At 36.2% G+C, this 23,872-nt stretch overlaps 3 protein-coding genes across 4 annotated transcripts; 1 reads left to right on the top strand and 2 right to left on the bottom strand.

Moving 5' to 3' along the window:
* Window positions 1–7,540: 7,540 nt before the first annotated feature.
* On the bottom strand, window positions 7,541–19,097 carry LOC118280738 (delta(24)-sterol reductase-like). The gene is made up of 10 exons (XM_035601088.2): window positions 18,933–19,097; window positions 15,229–15,441; window positions 13,427–13,582; window positions 12,436–12,660; window positions 11,843–11,937; window positions 10,921–11,095; window positions 10,111–10,254; window positions 9,184–9,381; window positions 8,416–8,550; window positions 7,541–7,793 (listed from the first exon to the last, which is right to left on the bottom strand). Exons 2-10 carry the CDS (start codon window positions 15,418–15,420, stop codon window positions 7,590–7,592), a joined length of 1,524 nt encoding a protein of 507 aa, XP_035456981.2. The 5' UTR covers window positions 15,421–15,441; window positions 18,933–19,097; the 3' UTR covers window positions 7,541–7,589.
* A 169-nt stretch (window positions 19,098–19,266) lies between these two features.
* LOC118280614 (carbonyl reductase [NADPH] 3) lies at window positions 19,267–23,626 on the top strand. 2 transcript variants are annotated; one of them, XM_050699462.1, is made up of 3 exons: window positions 19,267–19,525; window positions 22,247–22,895; window positions 23,227–23,626. In XM_050699462.1, the coding sequence occupies exons 2-3, from the start codon at window positions 22,259–22,261 to the stop codon at window positions 23,433–23,435; spliced, it is 846 nt and encodes a 281-aa protein (XP_050555419.1). In that variant the 5' UTR covers window positions 19,267–19,525; window positions 22,247–22,258; the 3' UTR covers window positions 23,436–23,626. The 2 variants fall into 2 exon arrangements, with proteins under 2 accessions (XP_050555419.1, XP_050555418.1); XM_050699461.1 differs by lacking the exon at window positions 19,267–19,525 and adding an exon at window positions 20,928–21,090.
* Window positions 19,852–20,586, bottom strand: LOC118280739 (protein lethal(2)essential for life). The gene has a single exon (XM_035601090.2). It carries the CDS (start codon window positions 20,472–20,474, stop codon window positions 20,058–20,060), a length of 417 nt encoding a protein of 138 aa, XP_035456983.1. The 5' UTR covers window positions 20,475–20,586; the 3' UTR covers window positions 19,852–20,057.
* Window positions 23,627–23,872: the final 246 nt, after the last annotated feature.

The raw sequence follows: 23,872 nt of genomic DNA, 5'->3' as shown, positions 1-23,872 counted from the left end.
TAAAGTTAAGTGTTATGATTTTTGTTTTGTTTTAGTACTTTAGTAGCATGGAGTCTAGAAATGTGCCTGGTGTATAGCAATAAGCGTGTGTAACTGGCGAAAAGTTTGTATTACATCATTTATACATACACTTAATTATAGGGGGTCAATGCACTAAAAATCCCCGTGACGAGTAACCTATCAACTTAATGAATAGACCAGGGGTTCCCAATCTTTTACTGGACACAAGGACCATTTTTATATCAAACTTGTTAGGTTAAAGACCGCTTTTTGGTACTATTTCTTTTTCATGTGGTCCTCCGAGATTTTCTCATTTACTCTTAAAATCATATCTTTTGTATTATTCAAAACAATTGTTCGTCTCAGTTGTCTCCTTTGACATAAGTTCAAACTTTATCCATGGTAGGCAATAATTATTCGTGTAGTCTTGTGTATGTTATTTTTCATTGCACGATTCACAATTGTTTTTTTTTTTTTTGTGAATTACTAGTACTCCACGAACCCCTGATTGGGAACCACTGGTGTGGATAGAGTAATGGATTTAGCGAGAATCATAGAGAGTTCTCTTTTTGCCCATCTACCTGTCAACTTCTTGCTGTCTTCAATTACATCGTTATAAGGAACTAGTCGCTCATACTGACTTCTCTCTGACTTTAATTTAACGATTTCACTCAAACTTTGTTTAAAAATGGGTTCAAATATCCAAACTTGTACTTTCAACTTTAGTTTTATTGGTTCACTGTTTACTGGTTTAATGCGAAAAATCAACACATTAAACGCCATGAGGGGCGAAAGTGACCGGCGCTAATGGAGGATTTGCCTTTAACAGATTTTCGTTGACAGTCAAAGTTTTAATGTGCTTGCTATATTGGATTCAAAAAAGCTAAAACAAATTTCATATGCCATATATTTTAATTCTCTGAAGTAAGTAGAAGTAGTAGATATTTTGGTCTTTTGAACCAATTTCCTATTTTGCAATAAACAGCAATAAAAAGTACCTCAACACACATAGTTACATTTAACAAGGCACCAATTACCGACTTACTAATGACTATCAAAGTGTGCGCAGACACGATTGTGTTTTAAAACACACAACACAACACTGTGTACTTATACACACTGTGTTTATACAGGAGCGTGCAACCTGCACTAATTAAAAGCAATGAGTTTACCTCATATTTAGGGAGTTGTATGCATAATTGTGTTTATTTTCAAACTTTGTGTTACCACGGCTCGGAGGTTGTAAAGTTTTAGGTGGTTTTTTGGTTAATAATCGTTATATTTGTATAATAAGTGGATAGTAATTTGTACGGTCACTTTTAATGTTCTGAGTAAATCAATTAGAAGCGAGCTATGAATACCAAATTGCCAAATTTTGTATTATTACTAAACAAATTGTAGTTTCAAAAATGAACATTCTCAACTGTTCTTTATCTGTCTCAATAATCGAACCCGGAGAACTCAAACTCTACGATTAATACCACTACTTAACCAAGCCGGAACGAATGGGCCGGCTAGACCGGAGTAATACCACGGCCTCACAGAAAACCGACGTGAAACAAGGCTTGCGTTGTGTTTCGTTGTGTGAGTAAGGTTACTGGAGGCCCAATTACTCCCCTTCCCAATCTTCTCAATCCCCAATTCCCCAACAACCCTTAAATTCCTAACCCCCAAACAGCCCGCAACGCACTTGTAACGCCTCTTCTGGTGTTTCAAGTATCCATGGGTGGCGGCGATTGCTTACAGGTGATCTGTCTGCCCTAAACCTAAAACCTTCAATATTATGCCTACCTACTTACTTCACAAACTCATAAACGCAATACCATGAAAGAAAGTACAAATTTCATATTACATAACCATCAATTAAAAATCAATTCACAAACTCACAATTAGCGTAATGTACAAAACACACACGAAAACGTGCGCGCGCGCATCAAGCCGTTGGAAATTGGGCACGGTCAATGGGTCAAGTGCGATCGATAAGGTTGTTACCCAATAATATATTTAGGAGATCTCATTTATCTGACATACATGAATTAATTAAAAATAAATGTACTTAGTATACATATTTCATAATTATTTGTTTCTGAGATAAAAGGAAGCTGCGATAGTGGTCTAGTATGTAATATGTAGGTATGATCTATCCATGACCTATAGGTAATGAGTAAGAGAGCATCATTTTCTATTACTATTTTCCCGGATATGACTAATATTAACATTTTGACTAATATTAAGTGTTTATTCTAAGATTTTGAGTCAGGAAAATCGTCAGATGTGTTCTCATAAAGCAAGTACAAATTAAGTGACTCTTCCTGCCTTAGATGCGGTGATAGTGTCAGATTTTTATACATGCAACGTCACGCCTTTTATACCAAAAGGGGTAGGCAGAGGTGTACGTAACGCACATAACGGCACTTAACGCCGCTGTACTTATAATGTACCTACACCCACTTTTCACCATTTGTGTTATAACTTTACAAGTCCCATGTAATAGGGGGTGAGCCTATTGCCATATACTGGGCACAATTCCAGACTCCGTGCAACTACTAAGAAAATTTCGACAAACTGAAAAAAATCCCAGTAATACTTTGCCTGACCCGGGAATCGAACCCGTCAGATTTTTACTGACTAAAATACACCCCATTTAACAACATTTTGTTCCTAGAGTTGAAGACCTTAAGAGGTTCGAGTCACAAGCATGATTGCCCGATCTCTGACAAATGACAACCAAAGCAACAGTCTCTTAATCTTGCTACACCCGATGGAAGAGTAAAATATGGTGATAATATGCATTCTGCTCTGACGTCATTAAATCGCTTGGCCATTGGTCAAAATCTTACTTCATCGGGAGGGTAATGACGAATAACGATGATGTTAAAACCGCATGACGAATAATTATCGGAAATTAACAAAAAAAAGTACACTCTTCTCTTCAAAAAATATTAAGAAGTAAATGACCTAAGTCTCATCTCATGTCGTAATACATAAAGGCTCTGACTCAATAAATATTACATACAATACATATCGACCTATACAAAACCAGGTTATCATGGTCTCGCTTTGTACGAAAATTCTATACATTCGCCGATCAGTTTATACTGGTTTTGTATAGCTTCACGAGACGCCGTGTGTTCAACATACCTACATCTTTACAACATACAACCACTTATCGACCTATACAAAACCAGGTTATCATGGTCTCGCTTTGTACGATAGTTCCGGACATTCGACGGTCAGTTTATACTGGTTATGTATAGCTTGATGAGGCGCCGTATTTACAACATTAATCTTCACGAGCTCAACGTTAAACCAGGTTATGTTGGTCTCGCTTTGTACCATTATTTCGAACATTCGACGGTCAACTTATACTGGTTTTGTATAGCTTGACGAGACGCCGTGTGTGTTCATACATCTTCAAGAGCCCAAGGTCAATGAATCACCAAAACAGTCGGAAACTCCAAATGAAATGAAGTACCAGGAATCGAACACGTAATGTAATGTAGTAAGTGCGCATATAACGTTAAGTGGTTGGTTAAAAGATATGTATCATACATAATGGGTTATAAAAACTTAATAATAACCGATATGATACATTTAGACAGCCATGAGGTCATAATTTGAGTTAGACTGCCTCGTTGGTCGAGTGGTCGCAAGCGCGACTGCCGGACAAGGGGTCTCGAGTTTGATTCCCGGGTCGGGCAAAGTATTAGGTTTTTTCGGTTTTTCGAAAATTTATCAGTAGTAGCACGGCGTCTGGAATTGTGCCCAGTATATATGGCAATAGGCTTATCTTCTTTTATATGGGACTTCCTCGTATAACACAAATGGTGAACAGTGGGTGTACACTGTACAATGTATTGCGGCATTATTTCTGCCTCTGCCTACCCCTCTACTTACCCCGCCTTCGGGGGATAAAATGCGTGACGTTGCATGAGGTCATAATTTTCCAAAATTCATACGTCGAGTGTATTTTACGTCAGATATGAACCGACCCCTACCCGCTCTCCCATAAAAACGCTTCTCCTACTAGATCATAAAAACATAACTAGACAAAAACATACAACTGTTGTATCAACATGATATTAAGAAGTAATAATACGCCGCCATTTCTGTAGGCCTTTAATATCTGAATAGCTATGATGTCTGTCTGAATGTTAATGTAGGCAGAGCAAATGCCAACAGAATCGTTTGTCGGGTAAATTGCATTGATACACCGTTATACCTGGGTATATCATGTATAAATGGCTACCGTAGTCCGCTTGCCTTGAAGGCAGTGATGCTTATGAATTACAAAATTAGGTACCTAATAAAAAATAGAAGTATATTGAATTAATGTGCTTTGAATAATATGTATAGGGATTAGGGAGGATATGTATTCAATGGTTTGTTAAAATCACATAAATACATTGTTCTTTTTTATGGTATAAGCCGGTAAACGAGCAGACGGATCACTTTATGGTAAGCAATCGCCGCTGTCTATGGACACCTGAAACACCAAAGACGTTGCAAGTGCGTTGTCGGCCTTTTGGGAGTTAGGAATTAAACTTTTGGGGGATAGTTGTTGGCTAATCAGGGCTTGGGAAGATTAAGATGAGGGGAAATTGGGTCTCCGGTAACCTCACTCACACAACGCAAGCAGTAGGTATTTAATTTTCACGTCGGTTTTCTGTGAGGCCGTGGTATCATCCCGGTCGAGCCGGCAAATTGGTGCCGAAGCATCTCCCACTCTTAGTTTGGTTTTGGAGAAAAATATTCCTATTAGTGGTTCACTTGAGAAAAAAAAAACCTTTTTAATTTTTTTTTTTAAATCGAATGTAATTAAGGTCTAGTTTCGCTCAGCACGGTCGCGTGCAAGTTAATCTTGAAAAGTGTGAAACAGCTGACGAGCTGAGTGGATTATAATATGGTTTCTTTTATAACCACTTAAGTGGAACACAAAGCGATTTTTCAAACAGATTTAAAGGTCACGAAACGGGTAAATAGGCAAGAAATAGCATAGATAGGTATTTTTATCTATGAAAGATGCATTCTCTGTTGAAAATAGTATATGAAAACTGTATATCTTGATACTATTAGATGATGCCCGCGACTTCGCTCGCGTAGAATAATAACTTCTGACAGAATTTGGACGTAGGTATTTTCTTTTTCTAAAATAAAAGAAGCCTAAGTGACTCCTTAGTACATCAGCTACCTGCCAGTAAAAGTCCCATCAAAATCGGTCCGGCTATGTCAGAGATTAACCGGAACGAACGGAACGGAAAGACAGACAAACCGATAGAAACTGTAAAAAATGTGGTGTAGTGTATGTATATTCATATGCTAGCTGACCCGGCAAACGTCGTACCGCCTCAAATATTTTTTTCTCACCTTCCCTGGACTTCCACAAATAATTCAAGACCAAAATTTGCCTTATCGGTTCATAGTTCTAGAGTTTTAAGCCCCGATCGTTTTCGTATACCGCTCGATTCTTTTCGAGTAATGTTCGATTGTTTTCGAGGATACCTCGATTCCTATTCGGTAACAATCGATTAGTAGGGGAGGTAGGGGAGGTATGGGCAGTCGGGAGACATGGGCACCCCCTTTTATTCTGATCCTGTCATAGGTTTTTCTTTTTTCTTAATTTTGTAGTTTACTTAGTCTGGCAAAACTGTTCATCCATAGACTATCTGTTATTTCCGTCAGTTGTCAAACACAAACACATTTGAAGATTATGCGCTCGTAAAAGTAAATATTTTGTTGTATATATTTTTTTATATATTTTTTTATATATATTTATATATTTTTTTAATATATTTCTATTGTGTATTTACTAACTAATAAATTAAACTAAAATTCACGTTTCAATACCTAAACAAAAAAAATGTCCATAATTGTGTTGAAAATGTGTACAGAGGGAGCAATGGGCATTCGGATGTGAGGGAGGTTTGGGCATGTCCAATGCTCTCTTCTTTATATTACGTATAGGAGGTCTTTTGAAAATTATAATTACCTGCTTTATTTAAACTATTTGAAATATTTTTAATTACAGAAAGATTCAAAAAGAAAGGTTTACGACGAGAAATTCCCAAAGATTTGATATTACGAGCCATAGAAGAGGTATCAAAAGGATCAAAAATAAAAACAACAGCTGATAAATATAAATATAAGCCTTTACGGGTTATAACTAATTTAAGATAAGTCGTGATATATTTAAGATGTTTTTTTTTTGTTGTTATTACGTATATTTTGGAGTCTATTATAGATGTTAAGTGTTTTACAGGCCATGCCCAAGCCTCCCACCGGGTGTGCCCATATCTCCCTACCATAGGGAGCCTTGGGCACTTTTGACTTAATTTTTTAATTACCTTCTAATTAGGAGACTGATTATTATTATAAGAAAGTTCTTTATAAGATATCTAGCCAAAAGTATGGAGCAATAGGAAGTGGCAATAAATGTAGATTATCTACAAAATCTGACTTTTTATGCATTAAATTGTGAAAAAGTAGCCATCCCTCCCCTACCTCCCTTACTTGAAAATGATCGAGGATTCCTCTAAAACAATCAGTTCTTTCTTCCGAAAATTTCCTTGGTTTATTAACTACCCCAAAACGTTAAATTATTTATAAAACATATAATGTATGTTTGTAAATGTAGCTAAATATCCCAAAAGGGCATGGGGTTTCCTTAATATTATATGACGAGTTAAGAGATTACTTTCCCAACGACATAATCGTTTCATAACAGTGTTATGGAGTTAAGGGTAAAAAATAAAAACACATGTCTTGTATAAAAAATATTTCAATTTATTGTTTGTTTCATATAGTATAGGTAGTACACTAAGAAAAAAATTTTATACAGAAATTGTGAAGTATGTTACACTTTTTCTTAACCGAATATAATGTTTTCCTGCGGTTACCTTAATCATCATCATCATCATTACCCATATTACCCACATACAATTAATAAGGCGCTCTTTTCTAAAGTTACATAAAAACAAACACACGTTCACGTAAATTACATAGTATTAGTTTTATAATAACTACATATTAAATTAACTAAAAATAACGGTTTACTCACGTAAATATACTGAGAAAAAACTACTAGTTTCGAGTCACAGAGGGACTCTTCTTTATAAGCAGCGTGCGCGGCGACGGCGGTGGTCTAGTAAGCGCACAGTTAATTAAACATAATATAACTTTCGTGAGACATACTAAATTAATTATTATGTTATCGGCTTACTCACGTAACTGTTTGACGAGGAACTCGACTAGTTTCAAGCCATGTTAAAGGCTCATATTCATGAGCAGCATTCCGCGGCACACGAAAGTAGTCTAGTTCCGCGTCAAAAAGTTACGTGATTAAGCCGATAAAATAATAACGAATAAAGTATTTATTAGTTTAGAAGTATTTCGTAACAAAAATATAAAAAATATGCAATAAATAAATAAGTTGATGAAATGTGTATGGTTAAAAACAATTGGTTCTTAATTCAACTGTATTATTTTCTACAAAAACAGAACGTATATCACTCAACCCTAATCCAAATAAAATTAAAGAAATACAACAAACAATACACATAAATACATCTTACTTATTAAACTTCTAAAAACTACTTTCTAACATTCCTATTGACTTTGCCATAGATTTCAGGGAATGCGTCCTTGCAGTAAGGCAGTGAATCCCTGACTTTATCATATAAAGTGTGATCAAACATGGCTCTGAACTCCTCACGGGTCGTATACGTGTCTGCGTACAGCATTTGGAAGCCATCGTGTTTGGAGACAAAGGCTTCTATGCGACGAGTCGACGGCACCTGGGGATACAGAAGTTTATTTTAGTGGTATGGTTTTAAAAGTTGTTCTTGTTTGAGTGATAAAAACGTATAAAAAAATGATTTTGTTTCAAGACTAGTCTTTTTCTGGTGAGCTAAGTCCTTTTTAAATATTCAGTCTCATGATTTCAGGCTTCTTTGGGCATATTGTTAATAAATACAAATATTTTGTTTTACTTTGATATTATTACCTAGGGAAATGGAATGTTAACTAAGTGTGGGACAGCCATGCTTCGGCACGAATGGGCCGGCACGACCGAAGTGATACCACGGCCTCACAGAAAACCACCGTGAAACAACGATTGCGTTGTGTGAGTGAGGTTACCGGAGGCCCAACAAGCCTAAAATCCCTGAACCCCAAAAGGCCGGCAACGCACTTGTAACTCTTCTGGTGTTACGAGTGCCCATGGGCGGCGCTGATTGCTTACCATCAGGTGATCCGTCTACTCGTTTATTGGCTTATATCATAATAAATCGAACACCTCTCGACATCTCAATTTGTCAACTCAATATCTGTAGGATAACTTAAATTATAAGAAGAACAATATAATAATAATTGTCTTTGTTTCAGTTTTGGACACATAATATAAAATATATAACTTACTGTCTCGTAACCCTTAGCTTTGGGCACCCCATAGACGCCGATGTCGACAAACATCTGAGAGTCCGCGTTAGTCTTGATCTTCAGCTGTCCGGGGTGGTTGAATACTCTGAACGGACACAACCAGATCGGGTATACCTGTAAATACAACGGTTTTATGAAAGTTCTGCCTAATTTCAACATAAAAATTACTCGTAGAGATCTGCTTTTAATTGATGTCCTAATACTATTTTAAGTTTTAAATAAGGCGGCTACTTCATACCTGAATTGCTAAACATAAAAAGAAGTCACCGAAGTATATTATTTATTTAAGGGCAACCAACAAAGTATACACCAAAATACAATATGATAGTTTTTAACATATTATAACATTGTATAGTGTAGTCTTAATTAGAGGATGCCACGACTTAATTAAACAAAACCATTATAAAACAATAAAACGTTTACTTATCTAGAAAAAGAAATCTTAAAATAATAATCGTTAAAATAACAAGTGAACAAGACTTTATTTTTACTTTATTACATAGTTAAATTCTGCAAGAATATTTTTTACGCAAGAAAGTTTTTACTTTATGAAGAGGGTAGGACCGCACGTTACGTCACGTAGTACGTGCGTACTACGCCTATAACTCACGAAATTCTCACCAAATCGGATTATATTTTTTTTGTTTTGTCATTGTTAATAATTATGATTAATATCCAATATCAAATAAAAAATGACAAAGATTCGTGTACACAGATTAGTGGAATATAATGGAAACCTTTTATTACCTCAAACTCATCATGGAAGACATCGATAGCTTTCTCCAGGTGTTCCACGGGTACCAGCATGTCCTGGATGACGTGCGCCTTGTCATACAACTTGGTGACGGCCTCTGGCTGGGTCAGCTTCAGCAGGGACACTTCTGGGGGCATCAGCCAACCCAGCAGGTAACGGAAGATTGGGTGGTTGCCGAATGGAATTATGTCCTGCAATTAAAAGATAAGGTGGTTAATATAGAGTTATTTGTATGTAGCTATACATATTATACAGTTAAAGATGGGAATATTTTGAAAAATTATTGATTTGTCGATAAGAAATATTATAATTTTTTTCATCACTGAGCTGCTAAAAATGATAAAGTCGAAGAAAACTAATAAACGTAAAAATCTCTGATTAAAATAAACCAATTCTTTTTTTTAAGTACGTTGTCCCACACTAGGATTTTCTCCTTAGTTTTGGGTGCGTACAAATATACAATTTCACATAGACATGATACCCAGGCTCGAAACAACAATTTGTGAAAAGAGTTGCCTCAAGCGGGAATCAAACCCACTACACGTTGCACGGCAGCCAGTTGCCCAACCACCGCACGTACCGTCACTCATTAAAAGGAACGCTAAAGAACTCAGTCCAACCGTTGAATATGAAGACATTTTATATAGGAAAATAGAAGAAAGACATATTATGTCAACCAGCAACATCGTGATATTTTTTTTTTTTTGAGGGGGAAAATCATCCAATGACTTCTCCCGCCTTAGGTGAGGCGAGAGGGAGTATCAGACTCTTACTGACTAAAAACCACCCGTTCCTTCTTCTGCTTTGAGCCGGAGCCCCGGTAACCTTTTACGTTGTCCGCAGCTGCGGATCGGGCATCAGCCCAGCAACATCTTGATCTAAGCTTAAAATAAAGAAGGAGAAGTTAAAAAGCGTCATACCTGCAATTCCCAGAAGAAGCTCCTGGTATGCCTGTGGTAGTAGTCCCGGAGTGGGATGTACTCCACCGCAGTACGGTTGTTGGTCAGGTGTCGCTCCACCTGCTTGAAGAACCACTCCGCGTACCACTTGCCTATTGGATTGAACTGGAACAACCATACGATAAAATTAGTCAAAGTCAAAGCATTTAATCCTAAATAAGGCACTTTTGAAAAGTCAAATTGAATTGTCCGTCAGTCTGTCTGTCAGTGAAGCTAGGCGCTCGTTCCAAAGTGTACCTTCGAATGGAGAAGAACGAGCAAGAAACTCCATCGTTACTCTTTTAAAAAAAAAGATTTTTTACAATGTCTCTGATACATGATTTGATCATTTACCTATTGTATATATAAGTATCTTCTCCCATTTGAAAGAAATAAAAGGAACATGGTTTTACAGAAAACTGACGTGAAACAACACTTTCGTTGTATGAGTGAGGTTACCGGAGATCCAATTACCCCCCGTTCCCAATCTTCCCAATCCTCGATTGCCCAACAACCCTTAAATTCCTAACCCCTAAAAGGCCGGCAACGCACTTGTAACGCCTCTGGTGTTTCGAGTGTCCATGAGCGACGACGATTGCTTACCATCAGGTGATTCGTCTGCTCGTTTATCAGCTGATTGCATAAAAATAGGAATAATTAAAAGTATCTTCTCTTCTCGCACGGAGAAGGTTTAAGCATTAATCACCATGCTTGCTCAATACGAGTTGGCAAAACGAAACTTCAAGGTCATTGCATACATTGAAAGGAAAGTTTGCAAGAAGTCCAACTTACTTTGCCATCATCACCAATCTTGTCAACCATGTTTCCAGTCATCAGAACTCCTGAGTTCTTGGTGAACAGCAGAGCTTCGATGAACTCATGTGGTTTGTCTTTCAGTGACTCCTCAATAAAATGGTGTGACAGTTCCGATAGCTTGTTGTACGGTCTGTATTCGAGGCGAATGTATCTGGAAAGAAAGAAGAATTACAATTTTAAATGGCTCATGAAGTAATATTTTTCGTTTAAATACATGTACAATGTACATTACAATGGTCTTTTATTATTCAAACTGCGTTGCTGCTGTTGCGTATGCGTTGTGGGATCGTAGACGGAGCGTAGTAGACACGTAGCATGTAGGTGTAGCATGGTACGTAGGAGATTAAGAAGTATAGCATACCGTAAACTTAACGAGTTCGTAGTGTATTCGTAGACGAAGCGTAGTAGACTTGTAGCGTGTCGGTATAGCTTGCGTAGCGTATTCGTAGACAAGCCGTAGTAGACTCGTAGTCGGTAGGTGTAGCATGCGTACCGAAATCGTACGGTATTCGTAGACACGCGTAGTAGACTTATAGCGTCTAAGTGTAGCATGCGTAGTAGGATCGTATCGTATTTGTAGACGCGCGTAGTAGACTTGTAGCGTGTAAGTGTAGCATGCGTAGCGGGATCGTGTCGTATTCGTAGACACGCGTAGTAGACTTGTAGCGTGTAGGTGTAGCATGCGTAGCGGAATATTAGCATATTCATAAACGCACCTAGTAGACTCGTATTGTCTGATTGTAGCATGTGTAAATTACGTAGGAAGCATAATGTTTTGATTTGATTGATTGTACATAGTAAATACCATGTGTATCTACGTAATTAATGTAGTGTACATACTACGTGGAAGATGTGTAGTAATTGTTAACTAAAAAATATAAATTGTGTTAATAATTACTTTTTAGCTGGAACAACTTTGATGACAGCTGAAGTTAGGAAGCCGAGAGTGCCGTATGACCAGGGGACTGCGTAGAACAGGTCTGGGTTCTCGTCCTGAAAAAAATATATTACTTGTGTTAATAAGGATTATTCAAAATTGCAAAATTCAAAACAAGAGTAAATTACGCCGCCTATTGGAATTATTTCGCAGAAAATAATAGTCACAAATTTTACGACGGTATTCTAAATGGAAAAAAGATTAATTTAGACAAATATCTAATCTCCAAAAGTTCTCATTTCTACAGTTATATCAACATTGCATAATCTATTATATCAAAATAAGTCGGTTCTTTCCTGACGCTATAGCTCCAGAACGGACGAACCGATTTCCACGGTTTTGCATTCGTTGGAAAGGGGTCGGACTCCGTGCCGTGAGGTGTAGAAATCAAGAGAAAAACCCATCTGGTGGCGAAACGGAGTTCGCTGGGTTTGCTAGTAATAGATACTTATTTAACAAGTAGATTGACCTCAATGTTATACATATTTACCACCTCAATACCATACATTCTACCACAAAACGCCAATTACTTTACAAATAAAATCCCCACTTACCTTACTACAAGTAACAACAGATCCATCAGCGAGCACCAGCTCATACTGCAGGCAGAAGTGTTGGAAGAGGCCGTAGATATGTGAGGAGGACTCCACTCCAGTGCCCATCACCAGCCCGCCCACTGTAAGCTGGTCCAGCTCAGGCACCACTGCTAGAGCTAGGCCTAGAGGCTCCAGGGTTCTTGATAACTGGCCCATTGTGACTAGGGGTTCGCAACGGACTGTCTGTAAAGATGAATAAAGTAATAGGGATGATGACTGGGTCAATAATAAATTCTTAAAACTTTTCAATACAATAAAATATTCAAAAATAATCACACTCTCATTCATAAATTTGATGAACTACTTAATTATGACGTCATAATAGAGTATTTCATACAAAATTCATAGAAAATATAGTTTTTGACGTTTCGAAAAAAGTATTGAATTTGAATGCTACTCATGAATGTGAGCCTCTATTTTGAAACTAATTTGAAACTAGTCGAGTTCTTCGTCAAAGAGTAACGTTTTCTAAACTCAAACTATTTTTTTTCATTTTCTATTGATTGGTGCTTTTAATTCAAAAGTCATAGTGAACTGACTATCTCTCTTTCAACTGGAAGATTTCGGAACAGAATGCAGAATAATTTGAATTTCTAAGCATGTTTTGTTCACAAATCCCAACTTAGTGACAGGATTTTGTTTTTACAATGAACCAGTTTGAATTGACGCAAGACGTTCAGAATTTATACATCTTTCATGTGTTTGTCATGTGCATATACATAAGGGAATTTAATTTGCTCAAGTCTCGATCTCTCGATATCATCTATTTTTCCACCATTTCAAGTAAAAAATTCAAAACACCATCCATTATTTTTCCACCATTTTCAATAAAAAATTCAATCTCTATCTTTTTTCTGAATCTACCTCGTATGCATCAATATCATTTAATTCAACCCTGACTCATTAAGGACCATTTAATTTTATTACTATTCATTAGTGAATCACTTACCATGTTCTCCATATCGACTTCCAGCACATCAACGAGGTTGACCTTGATGTTGGTGAAGGTCTTCTTGTAGATACCCTGGCGGAAGGACATGGCCTGCCAGCCTGGGCGGGCGGTGCACAGTCTAGTGCTGCGGTCGCCTGCTAGCCAGGCTTTTACCTGGAACGTAGAGGCGATGGGTGATTTAATGATAAATACAAAAAAAAGAAGCGGCTTTACTTGTCGTAATGAACACCTCTGCCTACCCCTTTAGGAATAAAAGGCGTGACGTGGCTTGACGATGCGTTACAAAAAAAAGAAAAGCATCGTCACGCCTTTTATATTATAGGCAGAGCTGCACATTACGGCACGTATACAATGTACACCCACTTTTCCACCACTTGTGTTATATAAGTCCCATCTAAAAGGGGTAAACCTATTGCCATATATAGGGCACAATTTCAGATTCCATGCTACTACTGAGAACTTTTCGAAAAGTCCAGTAATACTTTGCCCGACCCGGTAATCGAACCCGAGACCCCTTGCCCGGCAGTCACACTTGCAACCACTCGGCCAATGAGGCAGTCAATGCAATCAGCAGAGAGTGATTTAATGATAATACAGAAAAGAAAACATAGCTTTACCCTTGTTTCCCCTTAAATTAGGTTAGAATACAAGAAAAATTTAAGCAGTCGGGACCCATTCTAGAAAGCCAGCCGTATGTGCCCTCACTAAGTATTCATAATATTTAGAATGGGTCCCGACTGCTTAAATTTTTCTTGTATTCTTGTTTTAGGGTTTTTTCATTTTCATGTTATAAAGAAACGCAGTCGGGTTTTTTAGTTTTTTAAATTACTTTTTTTATTTTATTTTCTTTTAGTTTTTTTATTATTTATTATATTTGATATATCTAGTGTCACTCTCACAGTAAATACGAATCAAACGACCCCTATCAAGCTGAAATCCATCGAGTCGTTCAGGCTAGAGAGTGAGCAATATTCGAATTTGGCGCCAAAAATCCGCCATTTTGATTTTTTTTTATTATTTTGATATATCCAGTGTCACTCTCACAGTAAATACGAATCTAACGACACCTCTCAAGCCAAAATCCATTAAGCCGTTTAGGCTACAGAGTGAGCAATATTCGAATTTGACGCCAAAAATCCGCCATTTTGTTTTTTTAAACATTTTGATATATCCAGTGTCACTCTCACAGTAAATACGAATCTAACGACACCTCTCAAGTCAAAATCCATCAAGCCGTTTAGGCTGCAGGGCGTGCCAAACAATTATACATACATACATACATACATACTCTCGAAAAACATAACCCTCCTTCTGGCGCAGTCGGGTAAAAAGAAAAAACATACCGGCGGAATTGAAAACCACCTCCTTTTTGGGAAGTCGGTAAATGATACGATGAAATGGTTCCGACAGTAAGAATGTTCAATGTACGCTACAGTGTTGCGTTTACAGTTAAAGAAACCTGTCCCTTGCTCGAGTAGTTATCAAACAGGATTAACCAATTTCAAACTGTATTTTATGTCTCTTTTTTTAATTAATAAGCAATCAAACCTCCGCTCGGTGCTACTTGATTGGATTCAAAATTTCTTTTGAATAAATGGCATTAGCAAATTGTATCATAACATATTTAATGATTACAGAATCATCTCCTGACTTCATCATCATCATCATCAGCCGAGAGACGTCCACTGCTGAACAAAGGCCTCCCCCTTATCTCCCGACTTAACTTATAATAATTACTTATCTATAATAATGTTACCTGTGTGGAAGTGAAATAAATAAAAATAAATAATAATAATTACCTGGCTCTGGACTTCTTTGACTTTCTTTATATGCATTTTGGGTGCACTGTTCAGCTTGAACACCACATAGTTCCTGAATGTAGACCAGATCTTCCAAATCAAGGAGATGGGCAGCAGAGCCACCATCACGATGATCCATCGGTGTTCCACCAGGATGTACTCCAAAAACGTCTCCGTTTCTATTGCCGTCATTGTGCCCTAATTAAGGAAGCGCTGAAAATGTCAAATATCTTTTCTTATTATTTAGCAAATGATGGGATTTTGGATGTATCTAACTATCCATTATATGATTATGAGATGTAACTATCCATTATAAGGCTAAATTAAAAGTTTACCCGGTGAGCATGCATGAAAAGACTGATGACTTTAATAGTCTTGAAGCGAAAGAAGTGTGTAAGAACCGTGGCAATTGGCGTTCCATTGTCTCTGTCTTTTTTTTATTATTATGTACAATCCATTATTTTTTAGTAGGAGGGTTTTGTTGTGCTCCTATGGTTTATATTGCATTTAATTATTAAATGCAGTTACTCACGAGAAGAATAAAGTGTAGGGTAAAGTTTTAAAAAGAAAATAAATATACCGATTGATCTTGTCAGTAGGGCTACTCCGGTTCTCAAATGCGAAGCTTCGTTTAATCTTCGGCCGTAGGTTTTATTGATTTACTAATGAAATTACTTAGAATAACGTTTTATTTTTAATTTCAAATCAAAACCTATTTATTTATCTTCATTTTTGTTCACGAAAGTTCGCAATAAATGGAATTGTAGTACGAAATTTACGAAGTTTCGGACGAAACTTCGTTTTTCGTTGAATTAGAGTAGGCGTCCAGGTGTCTATAGGTGATATGCAGAGATAGAGATGATATAATAAAAAAAGGTCGTAGGTAAATAATGAAGTTAATCGGCCATTAATTACTACCTAACATAATCAATTGCAACAATGTAACGAAATACAAAGAAATCGTCAAATACTTTGAGTGCGATAACTCCGTCGGCACTTGATTAGGCAAATAATAATTATTCACGATAATTACTATCTTTCTGCAGGTGTTTGAAACGTTATTAATCCCTTCCAGAAACTACGATTTTCAATTGTTATAATTGTTTAGATGGATGCCTCTTTCCATACAATAAATACCTACTCTTGTAAAACTTTCAACTAGCTTCCGCCCGCGACTCCGTCCGCGCGGATGTCGGTCTCCGCGTGGATATTTTATTTCTCCATTTTGAGTAACTCTGACAATGACATCTTAATTCTTATAAATAATATCTATTGGACCTAAATACGGCTAGGACCATAATAATTAAGGAGATCCCTCTATTGAGCTACTGCTGACAGAACGACGTCTATGGATAAAACTGAAAAATTCAGATTTCTTTCTTTCTACGTATTTTTCTAGGATAAAAAGTATTCCACTTTATGCCCAGGATAATAAGGTATAATTATACCAAGTTTCATCGAAATCGAACCGTTAGTTTTCACGTGATGCCTGGACAGACAGACAGACAGACAAAAAAATTGCAACCAAACTAAATGGTTCGTCGGGAACCACTAGTGGATTGTGACTTCTATGGGCCTCCTCTAGACAAAAGGGGTTTGTCATTTGTCATATCTCCACGTTTGGCGAGTGGTTGGAGCAGAAAGAGTTGCTGGCTGACCACCAAACGTAAAAATAGAAGTTAACAATTTAACTATCCCAAACTGATCAGAAAGTTAATCGGCTAGTAAGTATCTTAAAAATACCTTTATCGGATAGTCATTGACTTTTTATTATTTCACTAGCTTCTACCACCCGCTTCGCCCGTTCAGAAGTTTAAGCGTGATTGACAGACAAACATCCAAACAAACTTTCACATTTATAATATTAGTATGATAGTATGATTGATTGGATCAGATTGAGAGCAACCACCATTCATACTAAAGTAGTTTTTGGTAATATGACGAAATTGATGTTAAATGAGCTTCAATTAGACTGGTTTAATATGTTCGACGAGAGTCATTATTTCATGTTTCCGTCCGTCCGTCCGTTCCGTCAGTTGCAGGAATCGTGTTCACAATCAAGCTCGGTGACGAGCGGCATCGCTACTCCATGCAGTCAAACAATGCTAAATTTAGTCCAATTGTTAATTTTAACCACCAACGGGAGAAATCCAAACTGCCGGCTGTCAGCTTAATTACTTAAAAGAGGACTTAAAATAGAGGAATTTCTGGACACGTATTGTCCAGAAAATCCTCTATTTTATGTCTGTGCGCTGTGTCCAGAAGTACTGCTTTTTGCACCAGGCCCTTGACCCAACGTTAGCCTACTCAGGTGTTGGCCGAGGCTTTTGGCTATGAGGCCATTGGCAAATACGACTATCGGCACAATGATTGCTGAATCTACAGCCCACATGTCTTCATGAGTTAAATCAATACATTTACTGCCTTTATATTTTTCAGCTTTCACGAGATTCTAGTCATGTGGTATTGTTATATTATTGATTTAGAATATTATGTTAAATATATGTACATAACTTAAGTAAAAATCACGGTTTACTCACGTAAATCAATGGAGAAAAGCTCTACTAGTTTCGAGTCACAGAGCGACTCTTCATCATGAGCAGCGTGCGCAGACGCGGCGACGTCGCGCAGCCTACTCCGTGTAAACCATGATTTTTAGTTAATTTAGTATGTCTCACGTTAGTTATTATAAAAACATTATGCTTGTTTATGCCCAGAAGGGGCAAACAGAGGTCCCCGACACAGTGGACACTCACTTTTCACCTGTTATTTATCACAAATGAACTCTATATTGCATTCATACAGTATAATGACTTATACACATAAAAGTTGATATCTTTACACACAATTATCATAATTAACTTACGTTTACTCAGTTTTAAGATAAATCTATTACTAGACAAGTTTTTTGACATAGGACGTCTTCACGATACTGTATAAAGAGGCATTACTCGTAAAATACCACTAAAATACTGATGTTCATTGTTCAGTCATTTTTTTTTTTATTCATATCAAGAAAATAATATTTTCGAACACAAAAAGTATATTGTGGTTTTTTTTACTGAATGTTGTTACCTTTTGTTATGTCGTATGTATTTTTTTTTAATATTGAATTATTTTTTGAACGTTGGTTAATAATGTTTTTATTTTTTTGTTTTAACGTAATGTGTAAAATTCTGACTGTCTAGTTGTAGTAAGTGCAACTACTGATCCCGAGGTATTAGAACCGATTAATCCAATTAAATTTTTCCATAAACATACCGTTCGTTGATGATGATAAATTCACTTTAGGTAGGTAACTAACTCTCGCACTCAGAGACATTTAATGCTCACTTAAATGATTCCTTAATAAACGATTTTGTATCGAAAACAATTGCTAAGGAGTGGGTAAAGACCATTAAATGATTCTGAGTGCAGCGGTAAGAATAATAAAAATATATTTCAATTGAATAATAATACCTATATTCTAATTGCAGACTAGAAGTGATTAAACAATTCAAGTTTGCTAAGAATCTGGATTTTCTACATTGAGCTAGACTTTGTAAAGACCTAAAGAAGATTCAGACTCTAATCAAACAAGTTTCTAATTACATGTAGTTTTAAACCACGACAATGGTGAATTTTATCGACGTCTATACAAACAAACCATAATTTTAGAACCAACACCAATCAACGTTAGTAAACAAAAAAATTAAGACGCTTACCTTTTATAATGAGCAAAAATATTCAAAAAACTTTATCAGATCTTCAAAATACTTTGATAGTAATGTATTTTCTGTGATTTTTCACAAATGAGCGTAATAAACACTTTTTTTCTTTTAAATTTGACACAGGAGCGAAGTCTATCGGTCTGTGCCGACGGAGCTCTGCCGCCAAACTGAAGTCAAGGGCACCACACCATCAATTAACACACAGGACATCGATCTATTTAAAAAACAAGCAAATATACACCTTATTCCCTAGCAATAAAGAGAAAAGTCTAAAATTAGCTACCGGAATTTAAAAAATGTTCTCGTATTGTGACGTTTTGAAATCCGAACCTAAATCAAAATTATTTTATCGTAGATTGACCGGGGATTAGTGAATTGTTATCTTATAAGACGGATAGTATAATTAATTACGCAAATTCAACATATTGTTGCTAAGTAGGTAATTGATGAATGAGTGTAGACCGGAATTTACATAATAATTACTTTTATAATCATCAATTTACTTTTCATTGTTTTTTTTTTGTTCAACATTGACATTGCACAGACTATATCACATAAGGTGTTTTCGAAATTCTTCATTCAGCCAGGTAATTCTTTGATTCACAATGCCAATGATTATTTATAAAACTTAAGTCTCTTTTCAACTTTTAGTTATTACAATGCAATTGTATTTATGCAAAGTTTTGAATTAATAACTTGATTAATTGCTTTTTTATTTATTCTTAAAGTTCATTGCCATTTTTTGTAGGTATCTCAGTAGCTAGGTATCTGTTGTCATTGCTGTCGTTTAGAATGATCTAGATAAACATACCTAAATAATCTGAAAATACGTAACTACTCTAAATACCTACGTTGTATTAGAGGCCTCTTATCAACTAAGATAAGGGTTTTGGGACAAATAAAGTAACACATCTTATACAGCAAATAAATTTAATATCACACACACAAATAAATCATTGTCGACATTAAAATAAACTAAATAAACAAATTATTTAGGTACACATATCACCGATTTTCTATAAAATAACCAACAAAAAATATACAAACAATATTGTTTAGGAATTTTTATCAAAAATTATAACACAAGTCACCGTTTTATAAATTGTTAGCAAAACAGAATCACAGCTTACTCTTTGAGCCCTCGTGTTTTACGGGTATCACAGTATCCTTTTTCACAACAGGGATGCGAGGAACAGAGATGATGAGTAGCCCGTCAGCAGTCAGTCTGGACTTTACCTCCTCAATTCGACATCCTTCTGGAACTTGGAATCTCCTTAAGAATTGCCGAGCGATATAGCCATAGTCGTCTTGTTTTTCCTCGTGTTTCCCTTCGACAACAATAAACCCATCAGCTGTTTTCACAGATATTTCCTCAGGAGCATAGTCGTGCACCTTTATACATATTTCATACTTATCAACACCACGTTTCACTACATTTTCTTGCTTCCAAGGAAACCCTTCTAACCAGTCAATCGAACGCAATAGCGTGTCGTCTCCAAATAGTGGAGGTGTTTGGATCGTTGGCAACTGAAGCATTTTGTATTTTTGTCGAATTATTCTAGAAATGTCATGAATTAACTCTGCGTCTTACTACGCAGACTCGCGTTACGCTAACAAGCGCGTCACAATAACTAAACCTGTTTTGTTTTTTAGTTCGTTTAAGTTAAATGTAGATGGCGCTTTGTAAAGGTTATAGGTTAGCTAATCACTGGTTCCACTGGTTACTTGTATGTTAGGTTAGGTAATCTGTGGAAAGAATTTTGTTGAATTTGGCGCCAAAATTTATCGTGGATAGAAAAAATATTTTAAATATGGTTCAGAATTCAGTCTCTCTAAGCTTTACAAGTTACCTAGATCTTACAGAGTGATTATTGTTATTAGATCTTGCTTTGATTAAACAGTATAAAGTAATACCCAACATAAAGCATCTTAGGTATTTGTTTCCCTTTATGTAGATAATTTACTTATCATTTCAAGGCCTTAAAAACTCATGTTTTTAACTGAAATTGATGATTATTTCGCTACAGTTAAGGACAGATGTCGCTTTTGAAGCCACGATTGTACATTTTACTTATCAAAACAAAACAGCTGTTCCAGTCTGAAGTTTAAGTGATTTCTGACAGTACATAGGTACTTAACTGCTTCGTTTAAAGTAAGTAGACCTATTATAATTATTTTAAGTTATTTTTAACTTATGTTTTTCATATTACATAGAGTTGATTGCTGTTTTGGAGTTCTGAAATGGATAATAACAAAAATCGGTCTTAAAGTTGTGACTTTCTGTATTTTTATTACTTTACCTATCTTTTCGTGACTAAAGTTGATTACTTAGGTACCTACTATAGTTGTATCTTAGTAACTAATTTCTTGCTGGCCAGTAGTTGGTCAATATCATCGTAGAGATGTTGGACATCTCTACATAGTTTTCTAGTAAAACAGGTTATATTTTTATTTTGAAATACACACACATTTTGCTGCTAACTGCTTTTTAAGTTAGGAGTATATATTATCTGATTATATTAAAGATAGGATAGGAATAAATTTTTTAGTACTGAACTAGATCTATATTTTATTTTTATTTATTCTTGCTAACTTTTTGTAACGTTACTGCTTTACAGAATCTTGTTACTTACTGTCCTCTACATACAAAAATGTCTATATTTCCTAAGCGCAAGTCTTACAGCCAATTACAATAACCAATCTTAATCCAAAATCGTTACTTCCATCTTCATTTGTGACAGAAACTTTATAGAACTAATATCAAAAATTTTTATCTCTTTAGATAGATTAAATCGGCGGTTAGTTAAATTCAATGCAAGTCAATGCTTTGACTCAACGCACTTCTAAGATGAAGACAGATGCTCAAGAACTCACGAACCACTCAGTTTTCTTTACACTTCCTAATATTATAGGTAAATGCGAAAGTTTGTGATCTTATTTATGTGCATGTTTGTTACTCAATCACATCACAACTGCAGAAGGGATCGGGATAAAAAATGGAACAGGGATAGATTAGGTATAGTCTGGAATAACACATAGGATACTTTTTATCCCACGGGAACGCGAAAGCCGCTGGCAGAAGCTACTACTTACATAATTGTCTCCTATGTTGAAAGAAATCCGAAGAGTATAAACAGAAATCGTAACATTTAAAATAAAAGCTCTTTCTAGAAATGCAACACGAGAATGGTCTCGTCAAAACTAATTCTACAACTATCTTGTTCTATGATAAATATTATATCCCTGAACTTTATTACATAACCAATGTCAACTCACTGATAACAATAACAATGTAGTTTCATTTACAGAGTAACAAGAAAATGTCCGTGAACAAGGTAGCAGTAGTTACCGGAGCAAATAAAGGACTTGGGTACTCCATCGTCAAAAAACTTTGTGAGAAGTATAGCGGGAAGGTTTATCTAACTTCGAGAGATGAACGCAGAGGAGAAACAGCGTGTGATGAGTTGAAGAAATTAGGACTCAATCCATCCTTTCATCAATTAGACGTCAGTGATAAGGAGAGTGTAAACAATTTTGTGAAACACATTCGTGAACAAAACGAAGAAGTCGAAATATTGATAAACAATGCTGGAATTCTATTTTTGAAAGACGCGCCGGAACCAAAGACTTTTCAAGCGGAACAAACTGTTTTCGTAAATTTCACCGCATTGGTCGATTTTACGGAAGCCATCTTGCCATTTGTGAAAAATGGCGGGAGAATCGTGAATATTACCAGTTCTTCTGGTCATTTGTGTAGAATACCTTCTGAAGAATTGAGGAGGAAATTCCAGTCAGAAACGCTGACATTAGAAGAATTGAAGACTTTGGTCAATAATTATGTTGAAGATGTGAAACAGGATCAAGAAATCAAAGAATGGGGTGATTCTCCATACGTGGTTTCAAAAGTTGCAGTGAATGCCTACACGTTTATGCTACATCGTAGATTAGCTCCAAAAGGTAATTAATTAGAGATTAGATTATTAATTTCATGTTGAAATTACTTATTTATCTTCGAACTGACTCACATCACTGATGGAAATAGCATATCATTTCTCCCAAGTGTCCTTAAAACAATTAATCAGAAATATTAGCCTTTCGTTCTTTAGCAGTCTTCAGACATTTGTCTTATCTAATTAAAAGCCTTATTAAACCTATTTCTATTCTACTTGGGTAGCTCTATTCTTATTCAAGATGTATGACCTTACTTGAAGACAGGCTCTACATGACTACTTTTAAAAGTAACTCCTGCATAATCATTATGTACCTATAACTTGTTATATTTCCCCAGGTATCACTGTGAACTGCGTTCATCCAGGATATGTGATGTCTGACATGACGCGCGGTGGCGGGTCAATCACCCCGGACGACGCGGCCGACGTGCCAGTCCGATTGGCCTTGACCCCGTGGGGCGCCGGCCTATATGTCTGGCACAACGGTACCGTGGTGCCATGGGACGGGCCAGACCCTCGCGCTTATATTGATGGACGAAAAGTATAGTTAAAAAAATTGGTATGAATATACTTTCTCTTTAGTTCACACCTGCCGATGAGTCAGTACTAAAAGTGTTTGACAGTGTCTTATTTTTATCGCACACCTGTTACTTGTCTTTATTTTTATCCAATGCATCTCTTCAGTGCCTTGTTTGTGATAAAAAGATAAGGATTGTCATTAAAAGAATGAATGTATAATTTGTTGCTTTAATTTTAATGATCTTTCTCATGGTTAATGTCTCAATAAGGTACAAATGGAACAGCGAGTTATTGGCATCTCATTTTAATATAGAAAATATAATCTGTCATAACAGGGATATGATTCTAGTAAATATATAATATATAACGAATATACATATATTACGCTCAGCGGAACGCAGTAAAGAAGTAAAGAACGAAAAAAGAATTCACTCTAAGAAATATGATAAGTCATCACCGGGGAGT

Source organism: Spodoptera frugiperda, chromosome 16 (assembly GCF_023101765.2).
Source record: "Spodoptera frugiperda isolate SF20-4 chromosome 16, AGI-APGP_CSIRO_Sfru_2.0, whole genome shotgun sequence".
Classification (NCBI taxonomy): Eukaryota; Metazoa; Arthropoda; class Insecta; order Lepidoptera; family Noctuidae; genus Spodoptera; species Spodoptera frugiperda.
This window is presented reverse-complemented; position numbering and strand designations above follow the sequence as displayed.